At 42.6% G+C, this 17,453-nt stretch overlaps 1 protein-coding gene across 2 annotated transcripts in view; it reads right to left on the bottom strand.

Annotated features, from left to right (window-relative positions):
- The window catches only part of ANO3 (anoctamin 3), a 1,013,249-nt gene that overhangs the window by 13,354 nt on the left and 982,442 nt on the right, over positions 1-17,453 (bottom strand). For both annotated transcript variants that reach the window (XM_073573877.1, XM_073573878.1), the window contains 5 exons: positions 17,224-17,260; positions 10,516-10,627; positions 1,210-1,267; positions 282-379; positions 1-41 (listed from right to left, as the gene is read on the bottom strand). The exon at positions 1-41 is cut by the window's left edge and continues 105 nt beyond it. In XM_073573877.1, coding sequence (XP_073429978.1) covers positions 1-41; positions 282-379; positions 1,210-1,267; positions 10,516-10,627; positions 17,224-17,260 — 346 coding nt within the window. The remainder of the gene's footprint in view (positions 42-281; positions 380-1,209; positions 1,268-10,515; positions 10,628-17,223; positions 17,261-17,453) is intronic.

Raw genomic sequence — 17,453 nt, forward strand, 5'->3', positions numbered from 1 at the left:
CTTTCTTGATTTTCCTTCTAGACCACCAGTTTTGAAGAAGTCTATCAGAAATATAAAATATTTAGAATATATATCAATATGTTCTGGCCGAAGTTAGACTAAAACACTAAAGCAATTAATGTGACTATGACAATAAACTAGATTGCTGCTATATATGTGTAGAAAAGCAACTAATTTCTACCTATACATGGTGTAACTAGACCAAGTTTGGTTATCTTTGGCTACCTGAAATGCCTGATTTACAACACATATGTATATACAACTTGTGTAATGTAACTTACGGATATCCAAGTTCCATAAAGTTATTCCACATTTGTTTTAAAACCATGATGACTCCCATTTGTAAGCAGAGATCTATGAGACAGCCACTTGGGTGACACTAAAAAAAAAAAGATCAACCATAATAACTTCATACATCTGTGAATAAATGTTACACAGAAAAAAAAAGTATTATAAATTATTTTATGTAAAAGAAAGTTGGGATCCAGGACAAATTCCATCTTCTCCAGTAACCTTCTCAGTTCTTCATTTGACGGGTCATTAATTGGGCTTGACTCAAATGGACAACAAAACCTGTCCCATCATACTGCATCGACATCAGAGGGGGACCATTCTCTATAAGTTAGGGTAGAGAATGAAAACAAAGTGTGCTTCATTGGAATGATCAGCTACTGAGATGTGACCATCACATCTTACCACACAGATATCTTGGCACTTCAGGGGTCAGAAGCACTAGACTCCTCATTTTTCTTATTATTGTGACATAATTTCCAAGAGCCTTGATTTATTACCACGGTGCCTGAAGAGGAGACACTGAAGACAAGATGGTGGACATCGAGCAGCCAGAGTGGTGAGCTGTAGCGTCAGTATTAATTGGCTGTTTTTTCTACATGCTCTGGAGTCTGAAGGAGTGTTTAATCTGTGTTGAATAAATTAGCTGCAAATTGAATTTCCATATAAATCTTTCTAGTTGTCAGCCAACTGTTCCAGACTCACAAATAAAAAAATATGACGACAGCTAAATGGGAGGAATGAACACATTTAGGGATATTTTATTTGGAAGTGCAGGGAAACTAAATGGGAAAACCAAAGCCTAAGTGATGTATTTCAGCAATATTGGTTGGTATCCAGTTTTTTAGAAACATATATTTCGACGGAATCAATGAGCAGAATTATTAAGAACCGGACAAAAGACGGTCACCGATTTACCTCCTCCAGCCTCCATCTTTGGAAAAGTCGGTTATATTTTCCAGGTCTTCCTGCAAATCTGTAAAGAATTAACAGTTTGTTGTATTAAATCTCTAAACCGGTGCAGTACACCAGCTTGATCTCCATACAGTAGGTATATATTTATATTCAAGAAGCTACATTGCTGCAGACAAGACGGCTAACATTTGCAGGTTGTGGCCACACAGGGTTTTGAAAATTTACCCTCAATTCATCTTGCAATCCAATCTTGTAAGAATTGTTACATTCTTTGACCTCAGATGGAAATCCCAATGGTCAGCATTCCGCCTCGGGGTATAATAGTTAGTAGCAATAAGAGCACTACGTTTAGTAAAACACGTGCATTGTAGAATATCCAAACACTGTCACATACACACATTTCTTGGATATCTACCCGGTGAATGCATGCATTCATAATGAGTGCAACACTATAATTGTCTTAATTGTGAATACAATTAGCCTGCAGCCCTACCGGACTACTGAGCCATATTGTAGACAACCTCAAGGAATTTGATTGTATTAGTAATGATCAGTTCAAAAGATAAATTGTGATTATTGAAAAGAAAAAGCTACACTGGTTGCTTTGCTGAAGAATTAATTTACCAAGAAGCCACATGTGCAAATGAATCTGAAGATCGAGGGCACATATCAGAAATGAAAATCATGTCATTGCCATGGGGTCCCTTTCCAAAAATGCATATTGTCATAGGCTTTGCTAGTGTTCAATTAAAAAATGGCTACTTTTTTCCAGAAACATGTGTTTGATAATGTAGCTAATTAAAAAATGAACTGCAACAACAATTAATTGGTGCGCAGTTGTTTCAGAAGAAAGCAGTCATGTTATTTAACCCCTTAACAACCAGGGGTATTTTTGGCTTTGCATTTTAATTTTTCCCTCCCCTTCTTTCCAGAGCCATAACTTTTTTATTTTTCCATATATATGGCCATGTAAGGGCTTATTTTTTGCGGGACGAGTTGTACTTTTAAAAGACACCATTGGTTTTACCATGTTGTGTACTCAAAAATGGGAAAAAAATTCCAAGTGCAGTGAAATTGCCAAAAAAGTGCAATCCCACACTTGTTTTTTGCTTTGCTTTTTTGCTAGGTTCGCTAGATGCTAAATCTCACCTGCCATTATGATTCTCCAGGTCATTACGAGTTCATAGACACCAAACATGTCTATGTCCTCTTTTACCTAAGTGGTGAAAAAAAATTCCAAATTTTGTTAAACAAAAAAAAAAAATTGCGCATTTTTCCGAGACCCGTAGCGTCTCCATTTTTCATAATCTGGGGTCAGGTGAGGGCTTATTTTTTCTGCGCTGAGCTGATGTTTTTAATGATAGCACATTTGTGCAGATACGTTCTTTTCTTCGCCCGTTATTGCATTTTAATGCAATGTCTTGGCGACCAAAAAAACGTAATTCTGGCGTTTTGATTTTTTTTCTCGCTATGCCATTCAGCGATCGGGTTAATGCTTTTTTTTTATTGATAGATCGGGCGATTCTGAATGTGGCGATACCTAATATATGTATGTGGGATTTTTTTTTTACTGTTTTATTTTGATTGGGGCGAAAGGGGGGTGATTTGAACTTTTAGGTTTTTTAAATTTTTTTATTTTTAAACATTTTTTTTTTACTTTTGACATGCTTCAAGAGCCTCCATAGGAGGCTAGAAGCATGAACAACCCGATCGGCTCTGCTACATATGGGCGATGAGCAGATCGCCCATATGTAGCAGATTTACTGCTGTGCTTTCAGCGCTGACCACCGGGTGGCGCTGAAAGCCATATGCCTGGAACAACCATAGAGGTCTCATAGAGACTTCTGGTTGTCCAGGCAACATGACGCCGACCCCCGATCATGTGACGGAGGTCGGCGATGACGTCATTTCCTGCCCGGCGGCCGGAAATGCTATTTAAATGCCCGCTGTCAGCTTTGACAGGGGGATTTAACTAGTTAATAGGCGTGAGTGGACGGCGATTCCGCTCGTGCCTATTGCGGGCACATGTCAGCTGTTCATAACAGCTGACATGTCCCAGCTTTGATGCGGGCTCAGCGCCGGAGCCCTCATCAAAGCAGGGGAGATGTCTGATGATGGACTGTGTCCGTCATTGGACATTAAGGGGTATTAAGAAGGACAATCAATGTAACAAATAAAGGTGAAATGGCCCAGAAATTATAGAAAGGACATGGAATAGGAAACACTAAGCTCTTCTGCCCTGAGTGGCAAAGTACAGAACCATAATGAGTCATATTTTAATATTTGGTATGGGGACCCTCTCTTCTGCTCTGTCTTGTCTCTATTCGTGGGGCTTTACAAACTAAGTAATAAACTAGTGGTACTAAACAACAGATTAAGGCTATGTGCACACGTAGCGATTTTTAAGCGTTTTTGCCGTGATTTTCGGAGCGAAAACGCTTAAAAATCGTGTACAGAACGCGCCCCATGCATTCCTATGGCATTCCGCACATGCTGTGCTAATGCTGCGCTTTTTTCCGCGGCGGAATCGCATCGCGGAAAAAATCGCAGCATGCTCATTCTTTTGTGCGGAATCGCAAAGAATTGCCGCGATTCCGCACCCATAGGAATGCATGAGAATAGCTTACTTCCCGCATGTGGCTATGCCCACCATGCGGGAAGTTAAGCGTCTCATGTGCGGTTAGTACCCACGGTGTGGAGGAGAGGAGACTGTCCTCCAGGCCCTGGGTACCATACCCCTTTAAAAAAAGAATAAAAAATAAAAAATCGGGGTATATTTACCTTCCGGCGTCCCGCGATGCATTCCCGGCCTCAGCGTTCCCAGTAATGCCTTGCGGCACGGTCCAGTAATGACGTAGTCTCGCGTGACTCTAGCGGTCTCGCGAGATCGCTATAGCAACGCGAGACTACGTCATCACAGGTCTCGCAAGGCATTACTGGGAACGCTGAGGCCCGGGAATGCATCGCGGGACGCCGGAAGGTAAATGTACCCCGATTTTTTTATTTTTTTTTAGCATTTTAACATCCTATCTTTTACTATTGATGCCGCATAGGCGGCCTCAATAGTAAAAACCTGGTCACACTTGTCAAACACTATGTTTGACGAGTGTAACCAACCTGTCAATCACTTTCCAAGCGATGCTTCAAATCGCTTGGAAAGTGCTTGAATATCGCACGCGAAAATCGCGGCAAAATCGCGATCATAATTGCGGTAAAATTGCGGTGAAATCGCGCGGAAAAAAACGTGCAATTTCTGGGAAGGAGTGCGGTTTTTAGTGAGCGTTTTAAAACGCTACGTGTGCCCACAGCCTAAGAGTTAGTTGTCAGCTGGTAATTGGAGATTTCAGTGGCACAAGCAATTACCTAACCGCCAATCTGGCCTATTATTAGAATTCCAATTATTGTAAGTTTTAGTTCAAGCTTTTTAAAAGTGTTTTTTTATGTTTGTCAAATTCCTGATATTTTTTATGAATAAACACAAAATATGTTGACCTAAAATTAACATTACCATAAACTACCATGTGTCAAGAAAAAACAGTCTCCAAATCAATGGGATAAGTTAATGCATTCCAGAGTTATTACCACATAAAGTGACACTGGTCAGATTTAAAAAATGTGGCCCAGTCACTATGGGGTTATACAGGATGCCTCCTAGCTATTGGCTGGGAGCCATCTTGCAGGTGTACACATTATGCTAAATGCCTCTTAACAGCAGGCTGCTGGCATTTAGCAAAATGTGCCATGAAATAAATGATGCTCTAAAAATGTATAATTATAATAATGCACGCTTTGCCCATTTTAAGACTGTGCATGCGCACTAGGCAAGCCTCCAGGAACTTCGTCGTGAACACAAAAAGGAAGCAGGAAGCACATCGAGGACCATGCCGAGGGGTTGAGGTGGTGAGACAACCGATGTCCGTGCATGGAGGGAAAAGAATACACCATGCAGAGGTGTCGGCCATAGCACTACACTTAAGGCCCTTTTACATTTAGCGATACACCAGCGATCTCGACCACGATACGACCCAGTCAGGATCGCGGGTGCATCGCTAAATAATCACTAGTGAACTGCCCACACAGGCAGATCTCACAGCGATGAAGCAGCGATACAGCGGACGATACTTACCTTTCAGACGTGGCGATCCTGACGTCCTCCCGCCCGCCTCCACACATCGCTCGTCAGCGCCAGCAGGAAGCCCAGCAGGAAGCGCCTGACGAGAAATGGATCCAGTCGATCTCGCGCGAACAGCGATAGACAGCGGGGGAGCCGGTTGGAGGTAAGTATCACACATAGCGATATCGCTAGCAATATCTCTATAACGTCACAAAATCGGTGACATTATAGCGATATTGCTATGTGTAAAACCCCCCTTTACAATAGGTCATCAATATTAGATTAGGGTGATCTGGTCTGACACTAGGCACTTTACTGATTACCTATTTGATGATTTTGGGTCCTGCAGCACATTTCCTATTTGCTTGAATAGGAACAGAGCTGCAGTGAGGGAGAAAGACGACTACGCTGTGTATAGACCCATGGAGTTCTGCTTTTTGGAGCTGTAAAAAGCTGATTGATAGGGGTGCGCGTGTCGGATACCTACTGATCTGATATATCTTTTGGAAAGGTCATCAATATACATTACTAGCTGAAGAGCCCGGCGCTGCCCGTGCATAGTAACTAACTACGATTAGTTATAGCAAATTATAATGATTATATCTATATATATAAAGCTCAATGTAGAGCCCCGCCCACTCCGCATAGCCACATTCACTATAATATCCCATATCATCCCGTCAGCCAGAGCCACCGGACTACTACCCCTATACACGTACCATTAATACCCAACAGCTTAGGGACAATCTCCACACATCTTTAGCCCCCATCTCCACCCTCTCCTGTCCAGACATAGCATTGTCACACTTCAATAATACACTGAAGAATGCCCTAGATGAAGCAGCACCTTCTATACGCAGAAAGACCCGACACAGACAACGGCAGCCCTGGCACACAACGCAAACACGCTTTCTTCAGCGCTGCTCGAGGTGTGCAGAGCGGCAGTGGAGAAAATCTCTCTTAGCAGAAGACTTCATCCACTATAAGTTCATGCTCAAAACCTATAACTCTGCCCTTCATCTGGCCAAACAATCCTACTTCACCACCCTCATCACCTCACTATCCAACAACCCAAGATGACTTTTTGAAACCTTAAACTCCCTCCTGAAACCTAAAGTACAGGCCCCCATCACCAACCTCAGCGGTGAGGATCTGGCCACTTATTTCCTAGAAAAAATCAACCACATCCATCAGGATATCTCAGCCCTATCTCCTCAGTGCCTGGATCCCCTTCCCTGCTGCACCTCAAGCTCACTAGACATCTTTGAGCCTGTTTCAGAAGAAGAAGTTTCCAAGCTCCTCGCTTCTGCTCGGCCTACAACCTGCAACAGTGACCCTATTCCTTCACAGCTCCTGCAGTCTCTCTCACCAGTGGTCACCACTCACCTGACTAAAATATTTAACCTCTCTCTTTCTTCAGGTATATTTCCCTCCTCATTTAAACATGCCATCATAACCCCTTTACTTAAAAAGCCATCCCTGGACCAGAACTGCACTGCTAACTACAGACCTGTCTCTAACCTTCCCTTCATCTCTAAACTCCTGGAACGCCTGGTCCACTCCCGTCTAATCCGCTATCTCTCGGATAACTCTCTTCTCGACCCCTTACAATCTGGTTTCCGCTCTTTACACTCTACTGAAACTGCCCTCACTAAAGTCTCTAATGATTTAATAACAGCTAAATCGAAAGGTCATTGCTCCCTGCTGATTCTCCTGGATCTCTCTGCCGCATTTGACACTGTGGATCACCAGCTCCTCCTCACTATGCTCCGCTCTATAGGCCTCAAGGACACAGCCCTCTCCTGGTTCTCCTCCTACCTCTCTGACCGCTCCTTCACTGAATCTTTTTCCGGCTCCTCTTCCTCTTCTCATCCCCTTACTATCGGGGTCCTGCAGGGCTCAGTCCTAGGCCCCCTCCTCTTCTCTTTATACACTGCCCCTATTGGACAAACAATCAGCAGATTTGGGTTCCAATATCATCTCTATGCTGATGACACCCAATTATACACTTCTTCCCCTGACATCACCCCTACCCTAATTCAAAATACCAAGGATTGTCTGTCTGCTGTCTCTAGCATCATGTCCTCCCTCTATCCTGAAACTAAATCTCTCTAAAACTGAACTTCTTGTGTTTCTCCCCTCTACTAACCTCACTCTAAATAACATCGAAATAACCCTGTAGGGTTCAACCATAACTCCCAAGCAGCATGCCCGCTGTCTTGGGGTCATATTCGACACTGAACTTTCCTTTACTCCGTACATCCGATCACTCAGTCGCTCTTGTCACCTGCATCTTAAAAACATCTCCAGAATCCGACCTTTTCTCACCTTTGAAACTGCTAAGACTCTTACTGTCGCTCTTATTCATTCTCGTTTGGACTACTGCAACTCTCTTCTGATCGGTCTCCCTCTTACCAAACTTTCTCCTCTCCAATCCATCTTGAATGCGGCAGCCAGGGTCATATTTCTGTCCAGCCGCTTCACCGATGCCTCCATCTTGTGCCAGTCATTACACTGGCTACCTATTCTCTACAGGTTCCAGTATAAACTCATCTGTCTCACCCACAAAGCTCTCCACTGTTCTGCACCGCCTTATATCTCCTCTCTCATCTCTGTCTATCGCCCTACACGTGCCCTCCGTTCTACAAATGACCTAAGACTGACATCCCCCGTAATCCGAACCTCGCACCTCCGTCTCCAAGACTTCTCTCGTGCTGCTCCAGCTCTCTGGAATGCACTTCCCCAGACGATCAGACTGATACCTAGCCCTGACCTATTCAAGCGCGCTTTGAAAACCCATCTCTTCAAACAAGCCTACCACATCAACTACTCAGCAAGCTAACTTTGCCCTGTTCCCTCCTTCCAAATATTATTCTGAATCTGCACCCTACTATTCATCTGTCTCCACACCCTTCATGCACATAAATGCACTTGATACTTGTCTATTGCACTTAAACACACGGGCTGATGACCGGATCATGCAGCTTTATATGAAAATCCCTATTATAATTGCCAGACCTGAATTAACAAGCATTTCTCACCTACTGTGTCCCCCCATTTCCTTGTAGATTGTAAGCTTGCGAGCAGGGACCTCACTCCTAATGTCACTGTTTGAATTGTCTTAACTTGTATTGAATTTATTGTCTGTACATGTCCCCGCTTAATTGTAAAGTGCTGCGGAATATGTTGGCGCTATATAAATAAAAATTATTATTATTATTATTAATGTCACACATCGTTCCGTCAGTCAGAGCCACCGGACTACTACCCCTAATATTCCACATCATCCTGTCAGAGCCTCCGGACTACTACAGCTAATATCCCACATCATCCCATCAGCCAGGGCCACCAGACAACTACCACTAATATCCCACATTATCACGTCACAGACGCCGGACTACTCCCCCTAATATCCCACATCATCCCGTCAGCCAGAGCCACCGGACTACTACCACTACTATCCCACATCATCCCATCAGCCAGAGCCACCAGGCTACTACCCCTAATATCCCACATCATCCCATCAGCCTGGGGTCAGAACCAGAGCGCTGAGCGGAGCGGTCCTAACTTCCATACCGGGGATCCCTTTAAGAGAAGTCTGGGGTCAGAACCAGTGCACTGAATGTATTTGCCGTGACTTACATACCAATAATCCCTTTAATAGAACCCTGGGGTCAGAATCAGAGCGTTGAGGGATTTGCCCTAACTTCCATACAGGAGATCCCTTTAAGAGTGCCTGGAGTCAGAACCAAAGCGCTGGATGGATTTGCCCTGACTTCCGTACGGGAGATCCCTTTAAGAAAGGCCTGGGGTCAGTACCAAAGCGCAGAGTGGATTTTCCCTAACTTCCATACCAATGATCCCTTTAAGAGACCCTGGGATCAGAACCACAGAACTGAGTGGAACGGTCCTAACTTCCATACTAAGGATCCCTTTAAGAGAGGCCTCGGGTCAAAACCAAAGCCCTGGATGGATTTGCTCTGACTTCCATACCAATGATCCCTTTAAGAGTGAAGATGCGCCTACGGGATGGAGGATTGTGATGGGGATATGGGCAGGGAGGGGGGGATTCATTTCTGTCATGTGCTCTCTGCTCCTTACAGGGGGGCAGACAATGACTGGGAGCTTATGTTCCCGATGATGCTAGAGTTCTCCCACCATGTTAGTGTCTGTTGAGGTGTTGTCAAGTGGGAAAACTTGCTCATAGCAACCAATCACAGCTCAGCTACTTTTAACCAGCTCTGGTGAAATGAGAGATGCTTAGTGATTGGTTGCAAGGAAAATTGTTGCTCATAGCAACCAATCACAGCTCAGCTTCTTTTAAACAGCTCTGGTAAAATGAAAGATGCTTCGTGATTGGTTGGTGATACACACACACACACACATACACAAAAACATTCACTTTTATATATAGACATATAAAGTTGTAGACAATCCTTTACATGCTGTTTTATGCACCACTAATCACATGCCAAAATAAATATATCGTTGCCAACTTAGTTTTGTATTTCTTCTGGACACCTTTTTTGTACAGAAACATTAATGAACCATAGAGATTATAAGTAAAAAATGCGACTATATCAAAAGAATAATTTGTATATTTGACTTGTAAAATGATCATACCAAAATCATAACGTCAAGTTTTATATGAACACTGGAAAATAATGTTCTATGTTCACAGATTATCCTAGAATTTAGGGCAGATGTTCCCCTCATCAGTACAGTTGCCTAAAGGTCCTGTCACACTAAGCAATATCGCTATAACGTCACTGGTTTTTGTGACGTTATAGCGATATTGCTAGCGATATCGCTATGTCTGATACTTACCTCCGACCGCTCCCCCACTGGTTATCGCTGATCGCGCGAGAACGTCCTGGACCGTTTCTCGTCGTCAGCTTCCTGCTGGGGCTACCTGCTGTGACGACGAGCGACGCGTGGACGCGGGCGGGAGGACGTCTTCATCGCCTCGTCTGACACGTAAGTAGCGACCCCCGACCCCTGCTATGTCGCTGGTGAGATCTGCCTGTGTGGCGGCTCACTAGCGACCACTTAGCGATGTACCAGCGATCCTGACCGCGTCATATCGCTGGTCGGGATCGCTGGTACATCGCTAACTGTGACAGTACCTTAAGTCTTGGTATCAGGCTCTTCTTACCTACGTACTATTAAGATTCAATATGTTTCCTCATCCTTACCTGCCAAGGAAGAAAGCAATGTAAAATATCGAGCTATTTAAGTTGACAAACTGGAAGAGGAACATTTTTAAAGCAAAGCTGTTTTCCCATTCGGACTCTGTTCTCGGATGCTCTGGAAAGTGAGAACAAGAATAAATAGATTGTTAGAAAAGTCATCACATTAGGTCCCGCTGCCCCAGCCACATTCCTAAAGTCTTCTTACTATTGGCCATTTGCTTAATGATTTTTTTAAAAGAAATTTCATGTAGACTATATTGGCGTTTGTATTATCTAATTATATTTACCGGTTCGGAGGCCAGATAGACCTAAGAAGTTTACATATGCCAATAGTCATTGTATCTCATCAGAATTTTGTAATGTGTAATTAGAGAAATTTTGCTTTTCCTTCTGGACTGATCAATCATTCTCAATTCATTCTATATTTAGTGAATATAGACACTCCCATTATTAGAACAGGTGATGTCAGTTGGTGCTCATTAAGTTCAAACTGCAGCAGAATGTCAGTATCAGTCTATAACTCCTCTTCCTCTCTTCTCCATTAGAATTTAAAAGCATCAGCTGTCATCTTCTATTTCAGTTATGGAAAAATCTGTCTTCACTGAATACAGATCTTACCCTTGAACTGAAAATGAATCTTCATGTGTACAATCGAAATAAAAAAGACAGTTACCCTTTAAAGAAGCACTGAACTTTTTTTTTTTTTTATTGATAAACCTGTGCAGATGTACACTCACTGGCCACTTTATTAGGTACACCATGCTAGTAACGGGTTGGACCCCCTTTTGCCTTCAGAACTGCCTCAATTCTTCGTGGCAGAGATTCAACAAGGTGCTGGAAGCATTCCTCAGAGATTTTGGACCATATTGACATGATGGCATCACACAGTTGGCGCAGATTTGTCGGCTGCACATCCCTGATGCGAATCTCCCGTTCCACCACATCCCAAAGATGCTCTATTGGATTGAGATCTGGTGACTGAGGAGGCCATTTGAGTACAGTGAACTCATTGTCATGTTCAAGAAACCAATCTGAGATGATTCGAGCTTTATGACATGGCGCATTATCCTGCTGAAAGTAGCCATCAGATGCCTGTTCTTAGCTGAGAGGAGTGGTACCCAGTGTGGTCTTCTGCTGCTGTAGCCCATCTGCCTCAAAGTTCGACGCACTGTGCGTTCAGAGATGCTCTTCTGCCTACCTTGGTTGTAACGGGTGGCAATTTGAGTCACTGTTGCCTTTCTATCAGCTCGAACCAGTATGCCCATTCTCCTCTGACCTCTGGCATCAACAAGGCATTTCCGGCCACAGAACTGCCGCTCACTGGATTTTTTTTCTTTTTCGGACCATTCTCTGTAAACCCTAGAGATGGTTGTGCGTGAAAATCCCAGTAGATCAGCAGTTTCTGAAATACTCAGACCAGCCCTTCTGGCACCAACAATCATGCCACGTTCAAAGGCACTCAAATCACCTTTCTTCCCCATACTGATGCTCGGTTTGAACTGCAGGAGATTGTCTTGACCATGTCTACATGCCTAAATGCACTGAGTTGCCGCCATGTGATTGGCTGATTAGAAATTAAGTCTTAACACACAGTTGGACAGGTGTACCTAATAAAGTGGCCAGTGAGTGTATATGTACATTAATATTCTCCACAATGGTCATCTTCTCCAGTTTCCAGTGTTGCGCAGGTCCTCTTCTGGGTCATGAGATTGCTATTCTGACTTGCTGACTCACATTGCGCTCTGTGTGATCTGGAAGTCGTTTATACAATGTAAGTCTATGGAGCGTCAGAAGGAGGTTGAATAGGCTTACAAGATAAAAGCAACTTGCGGCTTATACAGTGTATGATCCAGCGGGTAGGAATAGCCATCATGTGACACAGAAGAGGACCGGAGCAGCGCTCAAAATCCAAGATGGTGACCATCGTTAAGTATATTAATACATCTACTCTATGTATACATTTTATACACTATCGATCAAAAGTTTGGGGTCACCCAGACAATTTTGTGTTTTCCATGAAATCTCATACTTTTATTAATCAAATGAGTTGCCAAATGAATTTAAAATCTAGTCCAGACATTGACAAGGTTAAAAATTTTTTTATTTGAAATAGTAATTTTCTCCTTCAAACTTTGCTTTCGTCAAAGAATGCTCTCTTTGCAGCAATTCCATCATTGCAGACCTTTGGCATTCTAGCAGTTAATTTGCTGAGGTAATCTGGAGAAATTTCACCCCATGCTTCCAGAAGCCCCTCCCACAAGTTGGTTTGACTTGATGGGCAGTTTTTGCGTACCATACCGTCAAGCTGCTCCCACAACAGCTCAATGGGGTTGAGATCTGGTGACTGCGCTGGTCACTCCATTACAGATAGAATACCAGCTGCCTGTTTCTTCCCTAAATAGTTCTTGCATAATTTGGAGGTGTGCTTTGTGTCATTGTCCTGTTGTAGGATGAAATTGGCTCCAATCAAGCGCTGTCCACAGGGTATGGCATGGCGTTGCAAAATGGAGTGATAGCCTTCCTTATTCAAAATCCCTTTTACCAGCACCAAAACAACCCCAGACCATCACATTACCTCCACCATGCTTGACAGATGGCATCAGGCACTCTTCCAGCATCTTTTCAGTTGCTCTGAGTCTCACAAATGTTCTTCTGTGTGATCCAAACACCTCAAACTTGGATTTGTCTGTCCATAACACTTTTTTCCAATCTTCCTATGTCCAATGTCTGTGTTCTTTTGCCCATATTAATCTTTTCCTTTTATTAGCCAGTCTCAGGTATGGCTTTTTCTTTGCCACTTAGCCTTGAAGGCCAGCATCCTGGAGTCGCCTCTTCACTGTAGACGTTCACTGGCATTTTGCATGTACTGTTTAATGAAGCTGCCAGTTGAGGACCTATGAAGCATCAATTTCTCAAACTGCAGACTCTAATTTATTTGTCTTGTTGCTCAGTTGTGCAGCAGGGCCTCCCACTTCTCTTTCTACTCTGGTTAGAGCCTGTTTGTGCTCTCCTCTGAAGGGAGTAATACACACCATTATAGGAAATCTTCAGTTTCTTGGGTATTTCTTGCATGGAATAACCTTCATTTCTAAGAACAAGAATAGACTGTCTAGTTTCACATGAAAGTTCTTTTTTTCTAGCCATTTTGATAGTTTAATGGAACCAACAAATGTAATGCTCCAGATTCTCAACTAGCTCAAAGGAAGGTCAGGTTTACAGCTTCTCTAATCAGCCAAACTGTATTCAGCTGCGCTAACATACTTGCATAAGGGTTTTTAAGGGTATTCTTACCATCCGTTAGCATTCTTACACAGTTAGCAAACACAAAGTACCATAAGAACACTGGAGTGATGGTTGTTGGAAATTGGCCTCTATACACCCATGAAGATATTGCGTTACAAACCAGACGTTTGCAGCTAGAAAAGTAATTTACCACATTAACAATGTATAGAGTGTATTTCTGAATCATTTATTGTTAGCGTCATTGGAAAAAAAACTGTGCTTTTCTTTGAAAAATAAGGAAATTTCTAAGTGACCCTAAACTTTGGAACAGTAGTGTAGCTTTACCAATACAAAGTTTAATGGGAGTGCCTATTTAATGGCTGTTAATACCATGTTTAATGCTCCTGGCTGAGGAACAGATTGAAGAACATTCGCCCCCGATTAATAATTTGTTACATTGCAAACCCATAAGCATGTTATACCTTTTGTCGTAACTCGCATGATATAGATTTATAAAAGTGAAGTAGTCATCAACATAGTTTGCTCTGTTTGTAGTTCTTACAGAAGGGTTTAAAAAGAGGTTGTTGAGAGTTAAAGAAATATCAGCCGAATCAGAGACACCCATGTGTACACAGCAGATAACATACCATAGATGGTGGTCACTATAAAGGTTGTAATACCTTTCTAAGATAACTAGAGTTGAGCGATACCGTCCGATACTTCAAAGTATCGGATCGGAATGGATCGGCCGATCTTAAAAAAAAGTATCGGTATCGCCGATTCCGATACCGGAAGTCCCATTCAAGTCTATGGGACTTCCGGTATCGGAATAAGAAAAATCCTGTTTTTCCCTTGTACAGCCTCTCTGGGGTCTGTACGGGCCTTTCGGGGGGCTGTGCCGGCCTGCCAGGGGGTCTGTGCAGGCTCCGGTGGTCTGTGCCGGCCTGCCGGGGGGGCTGTGCCGGCCTGCCAGGGGGGCTGTGCAGGCTCCGGTGGGCTGTGCCGGCCTGCCGGGGGGCTGTGCCGGCCTGCCGGGGGGCTGTGCAGGCTCCGGGGGGGCTGTGCCGGCCTGCCGGGGGGCTGTGCAGGCTTCGGGGGTCTGTGCAGGCATCGTCCGATGGGACTACAAGTCCCATCGGGCGATGCCTGCTACCATGACAGTGATTGACACATTAGCCAATGATGGGACAGTAGTAGTCCCATCATCCGGCTAATGTGTTGAATGTAAAAAAAAAATAAAATAAATAAATTACATGCTACATACATGCTACATATATACTACATGCATGCTACATACATACTACATATATACTACATACATACTACATACATACTACATGCATGCAACATACATACTACATGCTACATACATACTACATATATACTACATGCATGCTACATACATACTACATGCTACATACATACTACATATATACTACATGCATGCTACATACATACTGCATGCTACATGCATGCTACATACATACTACATACATACTACATGCATGCTACATACATACTACATGCTACATACATACTACATATATACTACATACATACTACATACATACTACATGCATGCTACATACATACTACATGCTACATACATACTACATATATACTACATGCATGCTACATACATACTACATGCTACATACATACTACATATACTACATGCATGCTACATACATACTACATGCTACATACATACTACATATATACTACATGCATGCTACATACATACTACATGCTACATACATACTACATATATACTACATGCATGCTACATACATACTACATGCTACATACATACTACATATATACTACATACATACTACATACATACTACATGCATGCTACATACATACTACATGCTACATACATACTACATATATACTACATGCATGCTACATACATACTACATGCTACATACATATTACATATATACTACATGCATGCTACATACATACTGCATGCTACATGCATGCTACATACATACTACATACATACTACATGCTACATACATACCACATATATACTACATACATACTACATACAATACATTCATACAATACATACATAGACATACAGTACATATAACATAGAGTAACATACTTACCAATACTTGTCACATTGTTCCCCGAAGCCATTGTCTTTTACGGAATAAATATTAACATAACAAACCACAAAAATACTCACCCACGATCCGAAGCAGTCCACGAGTGTGTCCCACGACGATCTTGGGTAGAGAACTGCAGCATCAGCTGTTGCTGCCGTTCTCTACGGGCTGCAGGAATCCAATGACGGAAGGTAGGTATCCTTCCGCACTGTATTCCTCCGCCACTTAAAAAAAAAAAAAAGTCCCTAGTCTCACTTTATGCCATTGCTGTGTGGGAAATTCGGAATCGGAATGCTCAACACTAAAGATAACCTCACACACTAGATTAAGATCAGTGGTATTGTAGGTGATCATACAAGTATTTGGATCATCACCACTGTCAAGTGACATGGTTAAAAATTTGTATAAATAAACGTGAGCAAAGGGGCAAATGATCAGCTCAATTTGCCAATCAAAGAGTAGATGACTGATCAAAAACATGGCAGCCAGTTGATCGTCTACAATTGTTAATGTCTAATTTCATCTATAATGTATATGACCTAATTTTTTAATATATTAATATTGATTTATGTTAAATATTTAATCCTTTTTGTTACACACCTATCTGAGGTCTATGCTTTGCTTCTCTAACCCTTGTCCACTAGACTTTCTTGTGCTCCACACTGGGCTTTGCAAATATTAAGAATTAAATATTGGAATTAAGACTATCTAGTATGAATTTTAGCTTGTCTGTGAACAGTTATCGTGCACAGTTTCCAAGATGCTTGCAGTTTGCAGACTCTGAGTTACATGTCTGCAACTTTCAGTGCCATTGCTAACTGGCTAGATTCTCCTTGACGTCTCCTATCTGCCTGTGGCTTCCATGGTTTTCAGACTTAGTCTGCTACCTATTTCCAGTCTTGTAGGAACTCTGCTGCATGTCCAGTGGTTTCCAGTTTGGACTTCATTGTTACTCCGGAGTTTTGTCTGCTACCTGTCTACGGTCTCTATGAAGCCTCCTGTCTGCATGCGACCTTCAGTCCTTGAGTATCAGGTCTGTCTGTGGTCTACAGTAACCATGCAATCTGTGTGAGGGCTGCAGTAACTCTGCAATTTGCCTGTGGTCCTCAGTAACTCTGCATTCTGTCTGAGATCTTCAGTAACACTGCAATTTGCCTGCAGTTTTCAGTACCTCTGTTAATGTTCTCCTGTCTGCTGCTCATGTCCTGCATGCCTCACTAGCTTGCTACACTAAGCCACGTGGCCCATGTGACCATCCGAACCTTAGACATTAGTCTCCACCTCAATCAGTGAGCCCACATTATGAAACCTTTTTTGATAGATTTAGCATAGTGCCTGCCCTGATTTACATTCATTAGTACTATACTTACCTAGGTTTGTAAGAAGATAGGCAACCTTTTCATAAACCTAAAATGAAAAAGAAAAAAAATCTGATGCAACATTTTTTTCTAACTAAACATTTTTTTTAATGTTCAATATTTAAAGCACAGGAATTTCATAGAAGTCAGCTACAACTAAGGTGTGTGCAGCACAGATAACACTTTGTCCCTAGGCCAGGATCTGTTGCTAAGGTTTCAATTGATTTAGATGTTACATTTTG

Source organism: Dendrobates tinctorius, unplaced genomic scaffold (assembly GCF_039654945.1).
Source record: "Dendrobates tinctorius isolate UK_male_01 unplaced genomic scaffold, ASM3965494v1 ptg000037l, whole genome shotgun sequence".
NCBI classification, from domain to species: domain Eukaryota; kingdom Metazoa; phylum Chordata; class Amphibia; order Anura; family Dendrobatidae; genus Dendrobates; species Dendrobates tinctorius.